Raw genomic sequence first — 20,195 nt, forward strand, 5'->3', positions numbered from 1 at the left:
GTATTATTCAGAAATAACATAAAGAGTTAAAGAGTATTATACGACTACTAATCACTGAAAATAAAATGAAAGAAATCCTCTTAAAAAAATGTTTATTTTTCTGTATTCAGCAATGAAAGTAGGAAGAAGCATATTAGTGACTATGTCATTATATTATGAACACAAATATTTAAATCAGTGAAAGGTCCTTTGTGTCCTTGACTTCTGCAACATAAATTTTTGAATCTCTGGCCTCAGAAGGACTTAGTAAATCATGAAGTGCTGGCTGGTCATTGAATTTCCCTTGCTCTTTTGTAAACATTACAGTATTATTGGCAACCTTTGGCTCTATCCTTCAAATTTAAGGCATATGTAGTGGATGCCTGTGCTAATTCAAGTAACATGGTTAACATCTTGTCCTGGCTTGAGACTGAGGAAATATGGACACATCTTAAATTCAGTGGAATTTTATGTCTTAAAGCACATAGCACTTGCTAAAACTGCTTCCTTCAAGCACAGGATTTGCTTCACACTACTCTCTAGGAAGTCAGTAGTGTTTAAAATAAATTTCTGCAAAAATATTCTGTTGGATCACAGCTTAGGATGGTAAAATACAACTATGGGTTTTCCAATCTCTTGAAGAAGTTGAATGCATGTTACGGCAGGAGCCTGAGCAAAGCAATGGTGGTGTTTTCCCATTGCAACCCCACCACATCTTGGTTCCCCCTCTCTAGGAGGGTTTCTCCTAACCACACTCTTATTGACATCTCAGGATCCTGTGACATTGTGCCCCATCCACTAGAAATCTAAGTGGAAGCTCTGCAAAACAAGTAATGCTTTGCTAACCTGCATTGACAGAGGAACAAAAAAGCTTAGAGTTTGTTGGTGTGTCTTGTTTCTTTTAAAGAATCTTTCTTGCATCTTAGTAATTGTTTGTTTTTAATTAGTCCACAAAGTTTATCTGTTGTGCCTTTGAACAGAACACACACATGCAGAGCTTATTTTTCCTATTGGCTTAAGACTGCTAGTTTTGACACCTTTGTAATAAATCTGTTGGCTAGATGCAAAGCTTTGGGCTTGGCAAGTCTTTAGGAAATCAAGAGGGGAGGTAGCAATACTTGAAAGAGCAGTTCCAAAGGCTATAGATTAACAGGAATCATTTCCAACTGAGCTAACCTATTTAAAAGTAGCAAATACATGAAAAGGAAAGCTGGTTAGAGTGAATTACCAAAGAAGTGTTACTTCTGGTGAAGTGAATTTCAGCACAAAAATCCATCTTTCTAAATGTCTCTAATATTTATGCCCCAGCCCTGAAGGATCAAATATACTCCATGGGGATACTATGCAATCCCTATCACCTACTGTTTCCTACTGTCTGGTTCCATACCTTCAGAATTGCAAAGCCAATTTGAAAAAATAAAAATGTCTTATGGTGAAACCAGATGGGATGAATATTTATGACCAACATTGTAGTGCTTGTATTACCAGGCCCAATTAAGCTTTTAAAGTTTGTAACAAGTGGGCATCTTCATGGGGTAATTCAGAATATATATCTGGGGGACTACTCTTAGCAATGAGAACATTTCCCTTAAGGGCTTGAATTCTTGGATGCTGCTGGAGTATCATTATCCTTACAGATGTCAAGCTGAAAAAATTTGGGGCCTAAATAGCACTACAGAAACTAAATACATCTGGTTTTTTTGGAGCCTTCAGAGACAGATAAATGTCATTAATTAAATTCTTCATATACTCAGTGGAAGGAGGAAAGCTCCTAGGCAGACTTCTTGTTCTGTCTTCTAAGCAACTCCTCCTACACTATCTTTTCTCCCCCCCTTTTTTTTTTCCTGAAAATCAGTTATTACCACTTTGTCATATTCCTTCTCATAATCTTCAATATTTTGAAAAACATTTTCATGGTATTCTATTTCCCTCCAAAGGAAAATTTTGGAAAATCTCCAAATATTTTGGAAACATCTGTATTCTTCAGTGTAGTTGGATGGAATTAGTGTATCCTGTCTCCCATTCACCTGCCTAACTGGAGCATGTGGGATTATAGGATCAAAGTCAATATAAGGATACCTACCTTTTGAGTAGGATTATTCAAATTTTAAGTGGCTCCATACAGTACTTTTCTTTCTCCAGTAACTAAAAAGAATTTGGGCATGTGTGCTCACGTCTTGGAGTCTTGGAAACCTCTATAAAAAAAAAAATATATGTTTTTTTAAAAATGTCTTTTATGGAGATGAATTGATATTTCCATAACAGAGATTATTAAAATAACATGAGTGGTTTCTACTGGAATGCATATCTTTGTGTAATGTATAAATAAAACAAAGAACACAGTATTTACATCCCTGGAACCTCTGATGAATATAGTTTTTCTCTTTTGAGAAATCTATCCTGAATGTTCCTTATTATTTCTGAGTTCGAAAACAATTCTTGAAGAACCACTGATTGCAAAAATTTGCATTACAGAGAACAAAAAATCACATGATATAACATATGTTTCACAGCATTTCAGTTCTTGAACTGTTCTGAGAACACTGCAAATGTATTTAGGCATAATCAGAAAATTTCAATCACTCGTTCTAATAAATGATTACTGGAGCTACTTATGAAAAGACTGTCCTTCACTTTGCAGCCTGTGTTACAATGGCTCTTATTTGTTTAATAATTTAGTCTCTTTATATTATTTTTATTAGAATGACGTGGGAGGTCAGCGGAGCCTAATAAACAAATGGACTACTTTTCTGAAAGCCAGGCTAGTGTGTTCAATACCTGGTCCTGAGGGAGCCGACACACATTTTGATGAGCTACGTAAGTTGATTTATCTTTAATAGCTTATTTTGTCATCAGATTTGCTTGTTCTTCTTTTTTTCTTATTATTCTTTACAGAAGTACCACATCTTATTCTGATTTTACTAATTATCCAAGCAGTACCGACAGTATCTAAGAAGAGTGATTTCTGTAAGCAATCTGAGAGGAACAAACTCCTATATGTTATCCAGACTCTACCCTTAGAGAAGCGTATTGCCTACCTGGGGTCCTGGTCAGGAATACTTCTAGGAAACCTTCCAGTCTGATTCACCTCTCTGGTTATTATCCTTTATTGATAGTTCAGGTCAGAAGTGACGAAGTCAGTGAGAAAGGACTGAGAAATGTCAAGAGGGACTTTGGAACACTGGAGTGGTTAGTTGATGGAGCAGGAGTACAGGTGGTGTTCTCCTCTATCCCCTCAGTGGTAGTGAGGGTTACTGAGAGGACTGAGAAAACCCATCTCATAAATATGTGTCTGAGAGGTTGATGCAATTGGTGGATTATGTAGTTGTTTGTTTGTTTGTTTGTTTATTTAAAACATGGGACAGTTTACTTGGCACCTGGTCTGATATCTTCAGATGGGTCTCGCCTGTCTCACAGGGGGAAATGGATCCAAGCCCAAGAGCTGGCTGTGGTGATTCCCAGGGGTTGCTATTGGGGGTTGTTTTGTTCAGTTTCTTCATTGATGACCTGGACAAAAGGATTGAGTGCAACCTCTGTAAGTTTGCAGATGACATCAAGTTGGCTGGAAGTGTCAATTTGCCTGAGGGTAGGAAAGCCCTACAGAGGGATCTGGGCAGGCTGGATCATTGTGCTGAGGCTAATAGGATGAAGTTCAACAAGACCAAGTGCTGGGCCCTGCACTTTGGCCACAACAAACACATGCAGTGCTACAGGCTTGGGGCAGAGTGGCTGGAAGACTGCATGGAAGAAAAGGACATGGGGCTGCTGGTTGATGCTCTGCTAAATGTGATGCAGCAGTGTGCTCAGATTGCCAAGAAGACCAATGGCATCTTGGATTGTATCAGAAACAGTGTTGCCAGCAGAAGCAAGGAAGTGATCATTCCTCTGTACTCAGCTCTGGTGAGGCTGCACCTTGAGTACTGTGTTTAGCTTTGGGGCCTCTCGCTACAAGAAAGACATGGAAGCCCTGGAGAGCGTCCAGAGAAGGGCAACAAAGCTGTGAGAGGTCTGGAGCACGTCTTATGAGGAGCAGCTGAGGGAACTGAGGTGGTTTAGTCTAGAGAAGGGGATGCTCAGGGGAGACCTTATTGGTCTCTACAGCTACCCAAAGGGAGGTTGAGGTGAGGTGGGGCCAGCCTCTTCTCCCACATGACTAGTGATAAAACTAGAGAGAATGGCTTCACGTTGCGCCAGGGGAGATTCAGGGTAGATGATAGGAAAAACTTCTCTGAAAGAGTGATCAGGTGCTGGAATGGGCTGCCCAGAGAGGGGGTTGAGTCACTGTCCTTGGTGGTGTTCAAGGAATGTTTAGATACTGTATTAAAAGACATAGCTCAGTTGGGAGTTATTGGTGGTAGATGGATGGTTGGACTGGATGATCTTGGAGGTCTTTTTCAATCTTGCTGATTCTATGATTTTGTGATTCCATCTCTATCTTTTACCCAAAATCATTGATTATAACTTGAATTAATCTTATCAGAGTTATGGTGTTTATAACTCCCTAAGCTGGAAAGTAAAAATCCGGTTTTGTCTGAAAACAGGCTATCTGCAAAGGGACAAATGACAGATTATCAGCACAAATTCACTCAGCAGAAATTAGACAAAAGTAACCTATTTTTACAAATATCAAAATTGTAAGTGATAAATGCAGAAATGTTCAATGTTTGTTTAATAATAATAATTTAAAAGTCACAATATTTTCCCATTACAGAAGATATATTCTTACTTTCTACAAGAGATGAGAGAAACCCTCTTGTATATGGAGTCTTCACTACAACAAGGTATGTCTTAGGATCATGTTTGCCTTTGGAAACAAATACAGGAGGTCTTAATCAGGGATGTATTAATTAATTAAACCTATTAAAATAATTAAACCTCTCAGCTATGATCTTGAGGTACTTTAAGTAGAATTTTCATAAATGAAATAAATAATTATTTTGTCTTTGAAACTTTTGAATTAAATGCACTTAAGGACTAGGTATGCAATTCACAGTGGAATTACAAAGAAAAATTGCCAATGACTCCTCAATTAAGAGGCAACCACTATACTGGCTCCACAGCATATATAACCAAATAAAATATTTACAATTGAATGAATTGCAACACAATGACATAATCATAATAGTTTATAAATGACACATGGAACCTACTGAACACTAGAAAAATAACAGTCTATCAAATGCTCCCAAAAGCTAACAATACCAGGTATTGTCTGAGCAAAGCTGTCCACGTTGTCTGCTATTTAGCACCACTTATATTAACTCTCAGGTGTAGGATTGATCGAAAACCCTTCAGACTCAGTGGAATTACTGAATTGATTCACCAGATGAGATGTGCTCTGAAAATGAGCTTACAGTATGCTTATCAGCCTGTCTTCTTCTCAGCTCTGTCTTCAAGGGCTCTGCAGTTTGTGTGTACAGCATGGCAGATATCAGAGCTGTTTTCAATGGCCCTTACGCTCACAAAGAGAGTGCAGATCATCGATGGGTGCAATATGAAGGTCGTATCCCATATCCCAGACCTGGTACCGTAAGTGTCTCCTTAATTACACACTTCTATCTTTACCCAAAGACAATCATACTTTTCTGTCCTCCATGGACTTTCAATTTATATTTTCCACTCAGGCAGGATGTTTCAAATTACCCTCACAACACTGTCTCTTCTGTTGAGAGCTCAGACTTCTACCTACCCTTTTTCAATTTATGTATATAAATATGCATTTTCCACTTCTCTGACATAACATTGTGTCCAGACCATTTCCTGATTTTCTCTCGTATTGTGGTCTCCTGTTGTCCAGCTCTATTTCTATCTGTTGGAATCACCTCTGAGGTGCCAACACTTCATAAAAAGCCAAATCCATGCTTTTATGGAGTATTAAATTATGATTAGGTATTTAATTTGGAATCTTGTATTTCTGTTATCTCTGTTAAAATCCCTTGATTTTAAAATTTCTTGAGATATGGTCATTGATTCTATTCTGTATGTTTATACATGTGTTCTGTTTTAATATAAAATAAGGAGTTAGTTGCTGCAGACTTTATGTGATGGAATAAACGTGATAGGAAGAAAAGTGAAGTTTAATATCTGGAAATACTTCTAAATCTGTGATACCGTAGATGCAGTGATTAAGCCAAAACAAAGAAGAGAATGTTGAAAGAATTTAGTGAAGAACACTTATCGTACTTTTGTCTTGGTATTAAATTTGGAAAAGCACAGGCATACATTGCTGATGAAGAGGAAAACAGTATTTCCAGAAAATGCATTTATATTTAAAGTGTCAGCAAAACTTTGAGCAACTCTTGGTACATACAATTTGGAAGAGCAGTGGTTTAGCAGTAAAACAGCTATGGGATAGTTTTCTTGGTTTAGTACTCATTCAACTAGTTAGTAGTAATAAGCAAAACAAATACAGTCAAACTCTGAACTACTGAGGTTGGGATACTGCTGGTACCTTGCCTAGAGGCCATGTGAGTGTCTTTGCACTACTTCTCTGACAGCAGCATTACCATAACCATTGTTTGAAGTCCTATTATCTAACTTGTTTAGCTTTTCATTTCATTCTTTTCCTTATTTTTCTATGTTTTCTTCATTATCCTTCCAATAGATACAACTGCTTGGTCCATTCCCAATCTATCTATTGCACTTGGTTGTTCATAGCACAGGTGTGTGCTCTGTGCTCTGATTCTCTTCTCTCAGCTTCAGACTGGTGGGAAAAGAAGTCTTTCCATAAAGAGTAAGGCAGCTCCAGCAATTGATTCAAACCGCCTAGAATCTGCATTGCTGGAGCAAATAAGATCCTAATTTAGATGCTTACACATCTCTCTCTCATGCAGAATATATGGCACCCCCAGAAAAGAAAATTATATTTAATTCTTCTATTATTATTTTTTCAGCATGTGCAACTCCATTACTGGTTTAGAAGCGCAGATGCGTTTAGTTTTAAGTACAAAAATGGTGCCAGTGAGAACAATAGCTGGTCCCATGGCATCTAAAGAGATTAAAATAACTCTCTTGAAAACCTTACAGTGCCCCATAAGGATGAACACTCAGCACAGATAGACGGGTCATAAGCTCATTGCATTTTTGAGTGTATTAGCCATCACATGGTTGAGCTGGGATTCGCAAGGAAGGAAATGTCATGCTGGAGCATGTCAGCACTGATCTTTATCGCTGATTTGAATATCCATGCTCAACAAGTATTTTCAAAGTTGGAAAGTTTAAAGAAAATGGATATTTTCCATAAGCCACCCCTTAATTCTCTAACTGCTTCCCTTAAGCACTTGATAACAGCTATGAGAAAATGGTCTCATAAAAATCCTTAGGAACTTTGGATTTCTGTAGGAGTTTGTCTGACCACAAGCTGAGAAGGGGAGTGGATTTTGCTGAAACAAGATCTCTGAAGAAAGATATCTGTAATGTTACTATGTAGATAAGGTAAATTTATTACTTCATTTGTCTTAGTGAGCCGGCAGTCTCAGATTGAAACAAACTTCAGGTGTGGTGGTTTAAGATAGCATACCCAAAGAAGAATTAGATTCATGTCATTCATTTTGAAGTGAGCTAGGCCAAATGTCTGAATCTGAGCAGATTTAGGCTGAGATCTAAAAAAGCAACACAGTGGTTGAAGGAAAAGAAGCAGCATGCTATGTGCCCATGGAGTGCTGCAGTGTGTCTGAATGCAAACGTGCTCTTTTGTAAAGATTAATTTCACCATTTCTTGCTAGCTATGGGGTGATTCAGGAATGCTTAGAACAAAGCCAGAGGGATAATCTGTCCATTTCTTAAAGTTACTGGAGCATTTTTGAAATTTAAGCTTTACTTAGTGCTATAGTGTTAGCTACAGCTTAGCATAGTCAGCATTGCCCCTATTTTCTATTTCTTGTATTTTAAGTTACTGGCAAAGTCTAAAAATGGCATTACTAGGAAATGCTTTTCCTTTGATGTTTTGCTTTGAGGGAAGAATTGACTTCCTTTCAGCATTCACACAGAAGCAAGAGACTGCTCACCCTAATTTAACTTCTGGCTCAGCTGCCTTTATCTCCCAAGTAAACAAAGCTGTTCACTATAGAGGCTGTGACCACTTTGATATTGAAATTTTGACAAAATGCTTCCTGCGGCAATTTGTGTCGGAGATAAACTCTCAACACAGCTGTGATGTCATACCTTGCTGGTGCTGAGCATCTTGCAGGTGATGCAGTGAGGTCTGCCTGCCCTCTGGTGTCTGCAGGACCCTGTCTATGCTGTCTGCTGCTCGGGTGCAGCACAACGTGCAGCTTTTCTCTCCAACTTCTCTTGGCAGTATTAAAGAGCACATGGATGTCATATAAATTTAATGGAGACAAGGTTTGAAATCTCTTTCAATTTGGAAAAAAAATAAATTAAAAAAAACACACAGCAGGCAGCCCTGGTGTATAAAGGGCTGTTTGAAAATCAAGAGAGCTTTTGCTTTATCTTCCTGAGCAGTTTTAAAATTGGACTTGTGTATCTGCAGCTGTCCCCTGATAACAGTTCCAGTTTTCTTCCACTCTCTTAGGGTTTCACCAGGGAAATTATCCTTTGATAAAGGAATCATCAGGCGCTTCCTGTAAAATGTGTTCCTGGATTCTCAAATAGAGTTTACATAATGTCTTCCCAGTCATAACAGAAGACATTTGAACAAGATTTTCAGTGAAGTGGGAGAAAATAACTGTTTTAGTATATTTATATATCTGTGAATATTGTAGTATCAAAAGACCTCACGTTGCATATATCCTATTTGAAAATTCTGATGGGATACATAGGAACCATTGTCATTTCATTAACATTGAACAAATGTCACTGTCATATCTTGAACAGAATCTCAGTGTTTAATGACACAGGTTAACAGTCTGCTCTACCACAGTGCCTAGGTATTTAATTGCAATTCAAGGAAACACTGAATACAGTGAGTCTGGATTTCTAACTAACTGATTTGCCAAAGATTCCCCTCAAAAAGATCTGAAGGAGCAAAGTAAGAATCTTGCATCTTACTGTAGTCTTAGCTACAAGAAGCATCCAGCACAGCAGCCATTGCTTTTCTTCATTTGTATTTTGTATCTTGTCTCTCCTCACTTCAGATCTGAATACTGAGATCCTGTTTTCTTTTAATTCTTTTAATATTTATTTGAATAAATTACTTGATTATTTCTTTTTATTTTTTTTTTTTTTTAAGTTTCTGTATCCTCAGATCCTTCTGTGATCTTTATCACTTTTTTTTTTTTTTTTTTTTTTTTTTTCTTCCTTCTCCCTTTCCTTAGTGAAACATCTTTGTTTTTGTTTTGTTTTTTTTTTTCTGCTAATCCAGTGCACAGGCTGATGGAGGTGTGTTGTTCATCCCACTGGGACTTGGCTGAGCCACTGAGAAATACTGGCTGCCAAAAGCTGTCCCTTGTCCTCATGTCTGGTTAGTTTTGCTGTTTTAATAAGAGAGTGCATAAAACATCGAGGGTTGCACAGGTTTCCCTTGTTATTTTTAGACTTATCTTCTTCTTCTACCTGATCTTTTATGGGATAGACTGCATTCTTTGCTTCTCCAATTCCTGTCTCCTTTGATCTCCCCACTGTAAATGGGGCTGCTTAATTAAGTGAAATGTTTCACTTTATGGGCTTATTTTCCTGAGAAAGCCTCCTCCACCTCCTCCTACGTACCAACATGTTTTCTCGAACATGAGTCACCTCTCAATTCATCGCAGCCTTTCAAAATGCTGCAAACTCAGTCACCTTTCCAGCTTGAGGAGGTCAGCAGAGAATTGCAGTGTGCCACCTGCAAAGTCAAGTTCACTCACTTAGCTGCCTCCTACAGTTACATACACATTAATGATTTCTTATGTCAGCCTTTGCTGTCTGCCACACAGGTGTGTTAAATGGAAGAGCAATATGAAGATTCAGTACAATCACTGCAACAGGATAGAACAAATCTCATACATCCATTGGAACACAGTCTCTGTGTAAATGTCTCTATTTACTGTGTAGCTCTGATCAGACTATAGAGAAGAAGCCACAGACTGTTTAGGACACTCAGAAACCAAGTTTTTTTCTTCAGAATGGCTGAGTCTACGACAGCATGTGAGTGCCTAAGCCCCAAGAGTCATTCCTTAGCTGCCATCTGTACCACAGAAAGTCCTAAACTACAAGTATCCAATTTTCTGAGGTAATTCTGGGCATTACACCAGTCCTCGGCATTACATTTTAGTCCCTCAGTCCTCAGACTCTGCATTTCTCACTGAACTTATAATAGATTCACAGACTCATAGAATGGCTTAGCTTGGAAGGGATGTTAAAGACCATAGTACCAAGGTTCCAATATTCCTGCCATGAATAGAGTTGCCAACTACCAGATCAGGCCACCCAGGGCCTCATCCAACCTGGCCTTGAACACCTCCAGGGATGGGACATATACAGTCTCTCCATACAGTCTGTGCCAGTGCATTATATGCACATAAAGCTCAATTTGTTCAAAACAGTAGTGACTAGCTGAAGGTAATTCAATTTCTCCACTTTTTGCTTGGTAACTATAGTAGAACTCATTTAAAGTTTGGAAGACTTTACCTGGAACTGCAGGAGAATGTTGACTACGTGGCTATATTAACTAATTACTGGTTAAATACTCATTCTCTGATAGCTAGAGCAAGAAGGAGTGTGTCAGTATTAATTCCTGGCTATGGTTAGTGCATTCCCTTAAAGGGAGGGTCTAATGCTCCGCAGAGCTTTTCAGTGGAAAAGAAATCTTCTCCCTTTCTGGTTAATGTCTGAGCAACATTCTTACTACTTTTGGCTAAGCTGAAACCAAATTATTCCATGAAAAATGAAACAACTTCAAGAGGAAGGACAGGGCTCCTCCTAGGGTGGCTTTGGTCTGTGTGTCTGAAACAGAGCTGATTGCTCCAGCATAAGAGACACCCAGGTGAAGGCATCCAGTTCTCCAAAATGAGAGAGATTTAAGAGCTGTTTCATTCCTTCAGATTTCACACTGGCTACTTCATATGTCCCCAAGAGAGTGCCTTACTGATGTGGTGCTTCTTTCGCCTTGTGAAATGCATCAAAATTGCAAGCCTGGGCATTGCAAAATCCAACCAGCAGATGCCAACTTCACTCAGTGTTATCAAGTCCCTATTGTGCATATAATCTATGAGTGTTTTAAGCTCTTTGTGAAGTGGGTCCAATGCTCAATGTAACAAATGCCTTCTAAACTGAAGTTTTGACATGCTTAAAATTAAAATTCTTACAGTTCACAGGGAACTTCACTCTGTTTTGAAATTGTTAGCAGACAGCAGCATTGCTGAATTAAAGACATGCAATTAAATTAAAAGTAGAAGTATTTTTACATACCTTAAAGTTAGATTCCCAAATAATTGTCACAGTTTTAGTAGGTGTTAGATCCTTCAGCTCTTACTGACTTCACAGGCTGGTACTAAGCACTGTGCATTTTGGCAAATTGGACGTTTATTTAGGAGCCTAACTTCTGGCATCAGCTTTTGAAAATCCTGGCCAGGATTCCCACATAATGTTAACACTGTCACACTATACATCTTTGGAATTGTGTGAGATCCACACATCCAGCACTCTTCTAAGCTGAAAACTTAATGGGTGAAAAAGACAGAAAACCTTACATATGTGCAGCATGGAGTGTTTTATCTGAGAAAGATTTGCCATACTTTACCACCTTCTGATGGTATTTGGATATAAATAAAAGGTGAATGAAATAAAAGGGAATGAAAAGGCATTTTTTTCAGATTATCTGGATTCAGTCCAAGTGAATTATTGTCAAAGTGAGCTCTCACCAAATGCACTGGATAGCCTTTACATTACTACTGATTTGATTCTTTGAAAGTTTTGTGCCACAGTGTTTATACAGCAGTTGAATAGAGATGTCCATAGAACTTCAAACTCGGTGTCTATTTTGTTGATTTGTTTTTGTTTCTAATTTTTCATTTTTGAAAAATGAAACAAAATGAAGCTATCATTCATGAAAGTGAAAGCCTAAGCAACCTTTAAAAATTAATTAAATGGTGAATATATTTCTCACAAGATTCTTATCTAGCAGTACTGATTTTACTAATTTAATTTTTTTTTATGACATCTATCTAGAAGAAAAGCATCAAATCTGAGCCAGTTGTTTAGATTTCTCTGTCAGAAGGAGAGACAGGCACTTCCTTTGTGCAGTTCAAACATACAAGACAAGAATCTAGGTCAGGTGAGAAGAATCCCACCCTGTTGCAAAAGCAGAAGATGAGATAGTATAATGGTATTGTAAGAACCTTTGTGGAGCCAGATTCTTTTGTAGTCCACATAAAGCAGCCCTGCCAACCTAATCCTGTGACATTTGATATAAATGCAAATCTCTTATTGTCTGCAGTAGGAGATGTCACATATCTGAGACAGCATCTGGTGCTGATGATGTGAATAAATGTGAACTGGGCAGAGAACACCGCTATCACTATCACATGTGACGTGCAGCAGGATATGAACTCACATTTTCAGAGGTGAAAGGCTGCTTCACTCACCCATTTGGACGTGCAGCCTTTATCATCATGCATCCTATTGATTGCTATGAAAGGAAACATGAGCCCACAGGAATTGTTTTGTAATGATGGGTGGACACACAGCTTTAAACAGCTGCCTGAGGACTTTGCCAAAGGTTGGCCCAAATTAATTTTTCATTCCCTTGTTCCATCCATCGTGCCATGCAGTTACTGATGCCTCTGAAAATAGCACTCTTGGCCAGCATAACAGGATCACACCTGCCCAGCTGTTCTTGTTGGTCATGGTCTTTTAGGAGGTGATCCAAAGCCCACTAAAACAATTGGACAAAGTCCTACTGATTTGAGTGGATCTTTTGAGCAAATCCTTAGTCCTTATTTTTACTGAACTGTTTATAGGCTGGCAAAAATTTCCCTGTATCATGCAGGGTAGGGTTTAGGCCTTTGGGAATCCTTTAACAGCTTTGTAGTTTCGTACTGGTAGAGATTTTATCATAGTAGTTTGAAGTGGATTATGTCATTGCTCTCCTCTTCCTCTGTTGTTACATTTTTTGGCAAAAAAACTAGGGCATCTCTAAGATCCATGGGGCTACTCCCATTTTATAAATATAAATGAATTTCTGGGATTGAGCTGTCAATAGGAAAGCAATCAGCAAAGTTCCAGAAGGTATGGACTGTAATTCACAGCTCAGAGCATGAACCACAGAGAATGTAAGTATAAGGGAAAGCCAACCTGCAGTTCTCACTCAGGGGAAGTGTTACTGCATGGTTGGAGAAGCAAAGAAGAGTGAATTTCTTTCTCATCCTATATAGAACAGTCTGATGCATGATTTTATCCAAAGGCAATTAAAGAACATATGTTACTGTTGATTTCAACAAACTTCGAATCAGCTTCTGCAAAGATAAACGTGCTTTTCAAATCAATAGGATTTTGGAGGTCAGATTGTGACAGAAGGGGAAAAGACTCAGACCTGGATTGATCTAAAGATAAGGATAAATGCATATTTCTGAAGTAATACTTGTGCAACAGGAACACACATTATTTCTTTTCGTGTAGATACTGTGCTGTCTGAGTTGTGTCTCCTGTACCACAGTTCACTTAATTTTTTTGTTTTTCTCAAGTCTAAAATCTACTTTTTCTTGTGGAGGGAACACTCTTTCTGTATTGTCTTGTGTCTTTTGCTATGTAATATGAGTTCATGTATGTCCTTGTGAACTTATTAAACTGTTACTGCTATCTTCAAAAAACAAGCAGACTACAGCCCACCTCAAGTATATAACCTTGCAAAACCTTTAATTTCTGAAAGCACAGCAGGAAATGGAACATTGAAGATCACACTCAGCATTTCAGAGGGTGAAATTCTTATGGGAAAGCTATCATAAAACCTCTAGGGATAATTCACTACAACATATATTTCCAAATGAACTATCTTATCTTTTTTCAGTAGGACTTTCCTCTTTTCCTACATTGTACCTGTATTAAATTGCTTTTTTCAGGGGATGTCCTTTCAGCAAGAATCAGAGGATAATAATACAATCCCAACTTTGTTCTCTTGCCAGTTTTTTTCATAGCTATGCATTAACTTGTGTATTTGGAAAAATGACCTAATACATGATGGAATGTATCTCAGTTTAACTTACTCACTGTCTGTGGATAAATTTTCAAAAGCTACTAGGTGATTCAGGATCCTAAACTCTACTTTCAATTTAAAAATATGGAGTTTTTATGAATATAGGGAGGCTTAACTGTTCTAGACTGAAATAGTGCTAAGCAAGTAGGTACTCTCACAGAATTTCTCATTTCTGTAGATAGGCATCAAAATCAGTCCACACAAGGTCTAGAAATAAGTTATAGTCTTTTAAATCACTCAAGCTGCATTCTTACTAAGTAAAGTCAGAGGACAAGTTAGGTTGGACATCAGGGGGAAATTCTTTACAGAGAGAGTGGTGAGATACTGGAACAGGCTGCCCAGAGAGGTTGTGGATGCCCCGTCCCTGGAGGTGTTCAAGGCCAGGTTGGATGGGGCCCTGGGCATCCTGGTTTAGCGTTAAACACGGAGGTTGGTGGCCCTGCATGTGGCAGGGGGGTTGGAGATTCATGATCCTTGAGGTCCCTTCCAACGCTGGCCATTTATGTGATTCTGTGATTCTGTGACAAGTTCAAGCACAGACCTGAATTCACTGTACTGCTTAAGGCTGGCATGGGCTTTACCACTAGCATCCTCCCCAGCAATGTCATGGCAGTTGAAACCTGAGGGAAGGAGTGGTCCAGGCTGGTCCTGAGCCTGAGAGAAAACTTTGGCAATGGTGGCTGAAGTTGCATGGCTGTGAGAAGGGAGTTTGCCAGCAGTGAAGGAGGAACAGGCTCAGCCCTTGTCGCTGTTTGTGCTGTTCTTAATAAAAAATATTTTGGATAATGTCAAATCTTACATACAGGAATAAATCCTAACCTCAAGCTCTTAACTTTCACCATAGATAGAATATGTATCAAGCTGGAGATTTGTAGGAATGAGTTATGAAGGAAGACTGTAGAGCAACTTAACTTTTTCCCAGAGCAATACAGATATTATTACATTTCTTTCTTCACAGATTGTGTTATGGCTCCACCTGGCACAAAATACAGGGATTGCTTTGTGTTAAAAAACAGCAGTCAGCAGTTCATATGTAAAATTGTGCAATCGATTGGATTGTCAACTTCTTATAATTACCTGTACTGCCACAGTAAAACATCTCGGTGCCGCTACCTCCATATTAAAAAGAGAAGATCTCTCAGACTCAGATTAGAGACAAAGTGTAAGGTGCTGGATGCAGACAGCCATGGAGAGGAAAGCAGACATAGTGCGTCATGAGCATGATTGACCTTGCAATTAAGTGTTGCTTGCTTTACTTCCCCCAAAAATGGTAGGAAGAAGTTTGAAGGTGACCTGGGAGACAGGTTTATGTGTTGTCTTCAAGCAGTAAATGTGAGAATGGTGCACAAAATGTGTATATATGCAAAAGAAACAGCTGAATTGATTAGGTAGTCAGTATGGGTCTAACAGAATTGGAAGCCAACTCTAGCAGTAAATGGGAGAGACTGGGGAAGTGTTCAGGGGTTTTCTCAGAGTAGAAGTATTCTGGACCCAAAAAGAGGGGGAGACTACCTTTTTCAAAACCATAGAAAAGGATGCTGCAGCAGTGAGTTTGCACAAGGGTTTCAGCTATGTGAATGAGTTAAAAAAGTCACTTCTGAGAAATAGTGAGCTGCAGGGGTCATCTGGCATCTAGAGAATCTGCCTTTATTATAAGAAAAATAAGTACGAGGTGTAGGATTTACAGTTCACCAGAAGCTTGATTACAAGCCTTATACAAGGTATTTTAGTTTAGAAAAAGGAGCAAAGCTAAAGCACTTGCAAGTGGATTTCTTCAACAGTAGCTCTGGGAATATTTCCTAAGAGAAATTAGGTGCTAGTTGAACGTGTGCTCCCAGCCCACAAAGCAGATGCTCAGTCTCAGTACCAGAAGCAGCCACCCATCTCCAGTCACGCCAGAGAGGGGAGATGGCAGCAGTATTTTGCTTATGCTTCTCTCTCTCATTTTTGTACCTGATTCTTCTCTTCTTTTTCTATGCACAAATGAAATATTCTTTGATTTTGTTGAAGGAAATGCAGCAAGCAGTGAATACAGTCTGGACTTTGAATACTTAAGATTATCCCATGGTAGCCAGTGGAGGGCACTCTAGACTTGCTGTTGAAAGTCCTTTATATCGATCAGAGTAAAACTATTTTATTCAGCGCAGCAAATTTAACCTCACACAGATATTTGTGTCTGGAACTGGAGAGCTAGCCTGCGTGTTAGGTCATTCATTTCTCTCTTCACTCCAGATTTGATTTCCTTGTCTTGTAAAATATCCAAAGTGATAATACTCCCATGAGTGGGGCAGGGATTGAAGAGGTGAAATTCTTTGCAGATGTACCAATCTCATCATGAGAAGCTTTCTGCTTTATAGTGATTCTTTTGAAAAATGAGGTACATGTGACCAAATGCTGCTTTTGGTGGAGAAGAAACACTGAGCAACCTGATATCCGGTTGATTTTACAAGTGTTCTCACAGAAAACCTGATTACTGAAAGAATATAGATTGAGTCTGTAGCTTACAAAGAAGACCAAATTTCTAAAGCGGTCTATACCAATAGCATCTGTTATGCTATTATACACAGATAGTTCCTATTTTTTAAAAGAAAAAACATTATTTTCTTATATTATTAGATTGTTTATGATTGAATTTTGCTGTCTCAAATATATGATGAAAAAAAGGTTGAAATGCATGGGTGCATGGGTGGATGTAGTACTTGAATGCTAGTAATAAATATTCTTATTACCGAAGACAGTGTTTTGAGTATTAAGGCATGTCTTCACCTCTCCAGGAACACTGGTAGGTGAAGAAATAGAAAATACCTTGTATGTGCTTGTAAAAGCCATTTGATGATAGAATTCAAAAATTACACATAGTTTTTAAGTAGTTTGTGTTTGTAGACTTGTTAGTAGTAGAAATATAAAATATTGGTATTTTATCCAACATTAAACATCTTTTATGCAGTCTTCTTTTCCTTACTGTCTTATAAAAGCAATCCATCTCCCCTCTAACTTATAGTTTATGCTATCAAAATGTCTGAGAGAAAGAACAAAAGAACTGCAGGAGTTTTTCTTCAAAGCTTGCATATATTTAACTGTAGGCAGGTTTTGGTGTGGGCATAAAACTAATAGAAACTGAATGTACATACTTGTAAGTAGTAGCAGTAAAAATGGGTGAATTGAAACAAATTAGCAAGTTGTAGGTAGTTTTGAATGGAGAAGAGGTGGGAGCAGGACTAAGGAAAATGAAGATGAAGGGAAAGCACTTTTGGAGAGAGAGAAAAATGAACAGAGAGAGGAGAAGTGAGGAAGAAAATGGCCCTTTGAAGAACTGGGGAAGCACAGACTAGAAGCAAATGCTGAGCTGCCCAGTGTGCTTTCACACTTTCAAACACTAAGCTTGTTCAATTGTAAGTCAAATTTCCTTTCAACTAGATGTCACTGGGCATATAAAAAAAGCAAGTCTACAGTGACCAAAATCGTATTGTATGAAAATCAACTGACCTTACACTCTTATTTAAGCATCTAGAGAAGTGTCCTGCTTTTCAGGGTTTCTGAGGAGCTGGATAGAGCTCTCAAGATTTCAAAATGAATAGACAGCTTTCCTACACACAGAGAAACTGCAGATTTGTTGTATTTCTTCCCTACTACTCTTCCCAACTTCTTGGTCTCTTTCTTTCAGTGCCCAAGCAAAACCTATGATCCACTTATAAAATCTACCAGAGATTTTCCCGATGAAGTCATTAGCTTCATAAAGCGCCATCCCCTGATGTACAAATCCGTTTACCCGCTGACGGGAGGACCAGTGTTCACGCGAATCAATGTGGACTATCGGCTGACTCAGATTGTGGTGGATCATGTCATGGCAGAGGATGGGCAATATGACGTTATTTTCCTAGGAACAGGTAGGAGAGGAATTCCACTGTTGTTCTGCACAGGTTCCCTCCTCTAAAAGTTCTTCTACTCCATTTGGTCCTGAGTAAACCTGTTGATTAACATCTTTTTCCTAAGCTTGCAGCTTCAGGAAGCAGTTAGATGCCCTTGCTTGTGTGATGGGACTTCATAAAACTGCTAAAATTAGATTGCTTTGTTGTCTCAGACATTTATACTGAAATTAAGACTAAAATTAAGATTTTAATGGCTCATGGCCCCAAGGTGATAACCCAGTTAAGGGTCAGAATAGCGAGATTTTCTTACCCTCTGAGTTCTGTTCAGTGCTGCTCTTTATGTTACACGGTGATCTAGCTCCAATTCCCACTGGCAGCACATCAGTAGGCAATTAAAAGAACAAAAATAACCTTAATAACCTCAAGGATTAATTTCTGTTATCAACAGTGTCACGGTGCATCAGCATTAAATATCTTCTGACACTGAAAAGCTAAGAAAGATTGCACATGCAGCCTAGAGCAATGATTTAACTTAAATGTATTTAAGAATATTATTTAGCAAGATGAGTAGCTCCAAATAAAAGGACCAGGATTGAACAGAGAGGGACTAAACTACTCTGTCAGGGAAGAAACATGACTTGCAGTTTGCCTGTGGATAATTGTGTACATATTTACATTTTCTTATAGCTATGTGCTGTAAAGAAAAAAGTTTGGTTTTAACATAGTATTTAAAATCACTGAATGGATCATCTTACAGTATATATGATATGCTAAGAATTATTAATGTACCTATTCATAATACTTCTGAAGTATAATCCCTGGTCTTATTCCACTGAAATTTCATGTTCTTAATCCATAGTTTGAAGTTCCCTAAATAGTAATAGCTCTGATAAAGCACTTTGCACCACTAGATCCAAATACTTCACTAAGGAGGTCATTGCCATTATACTTACCTCACAATAAATGAAACAGAGGTACATGGAGAAGAAAACATTTGTACTAGGGCAGTGAGCGAGCTTCTGAAATGAGAAACTAAATCTCTGTTTGAATCCTACCCCAGTGCTGTTGGATTATAGAGCACGTTTTCTGGCCTATGAGCAAATTTGATATCAGAGTGTAGTTCGATAGCCATGGGTACTCTGAAGTGATCTGGGAAAGGGAGTGTATTGTCATAGGGCATCACCTCTTACAAAGTGCGTGCTATCTCAGCCTTCCTACTTGCATCATCACACCCACAAGCTCAGGGAGAGCCTCTCTTGAAGCATTTAGGTATTTCAGCTCAATTCTCCTCACAACTCTATCTTCCAAAAGAAGAACCTACAAAAAAAAAAAAAAAAAAAAAAAAAAAAAAGAACCTACAATCCCCAGAAGTCATAGATGGAAAAACACCGTTCTGTAGAATAGAACATTAATGTGGCCTCTACTCCAAGTCTGCCTGCGAAGGTCAGGAATAAAATTTGCAGAAAATCCTTGCTGCTTTATGAATGCAGTCTTTAATGTGGCCATTGAAGAAGGAAAATGAACCCATTCCCAAGCTGTGAGATGCCCAGAATTTGAAAGTACCCACTAAAGCTTACTTATTTTGGTGATAATAGGGAGGAAAAATAATTTAAAATGTAAGCTATCAGAAAAGATGTGTTCACTTGTTAAAAAGCATGAGATACTCCTTCATTGATTGCAGAGATGCTTTCAAATGTTTTCTGTTCTCTGCTATTAAGTTTGTCAAAGCAATACCATTATATTAAGAGACTAGCAACCAAAATACTGACAAAGTACCTGTCTCTACCCAGCACTGATAACTAATTTTTCACAGTAACTGGAAAGTCCCAGTGTGTAACATGCAGTCGCTAGATGGCACTCTATGATATGCAGACACTTATTTATCTGTAGTGCCTTCCTCAAAAGTGAGTTTTCTTTTCCAGGAACACAATATTTTGTTCCATTTTATCCTCTAAATTTGTCTGACTGAAAAAAAAAAATGAAATCTAGACTCAAAGATAAAATTTCAAATATCATATAGAGAGACTGAATACAAATATATCAAATAACAGCTAAGATGTTTAGCAGCAGCTAAAAAAGAAACTTACTACATGTTCAAATGTACGCAACCATATTATTGCAGAGTTTAGGAAGACAGGCAGTTCTGCACATGCAACCATATTGCTGGGCTCTGTATATACACAGGCTTTGGTAATCACATCCAAAACAAAACTATGTCT

At 38.3% G+C, this 20,195-nt stretch overlaps 1 protein-coding gene across 3 annotated transcripts in view; it reads left to right on the top strand.

Annotated features, from left to right (window-relative positions):
- SEMA3D (semaphorin 3D) overlaps positions 1-20,195 on the top strand; it is a 144,076-nt gene that overhangs the window by 99,240 nt on the left and 24,641 nt on the right. For all 3 annotated transcript variants that reach the window (XM_048958908.1, XM_048958899.1, XM_048958914.1), the window contains exons 9-12: positions 2,682-2,796; positions 4,691-4,760; positions 5,364-5,508; positions 17,772-17,994. In XM_048958908.1, coding sequence (XP_048814865.1) covers positions 2,682-2,796; positions 4,691-4,760; positions 5,364-5,508; positions 17,772-17,994 — 553 coding nt within the window. The remainder of the gene's footprint in view (positions 1-2,681; positions 2,797-4,690; positions 4,761-5,363; positions 5,509-17,771; positions 17,995-20,195) is intronic.

The sequence above is a fragment of the Lagopus muta genome, chromosome 1 (assembly GCF_023343835.1).
Source record: "Lagopus muta isolate bLagMut1 chromosome 1, bLagMut1 primary, whole genome shotgun sequence".
Lineage (NCBI taxonomy): Eukaryota > Metazoa > Chordata > Aves > Galliformes > Phasianidae > Lagopus > Lagopus muta.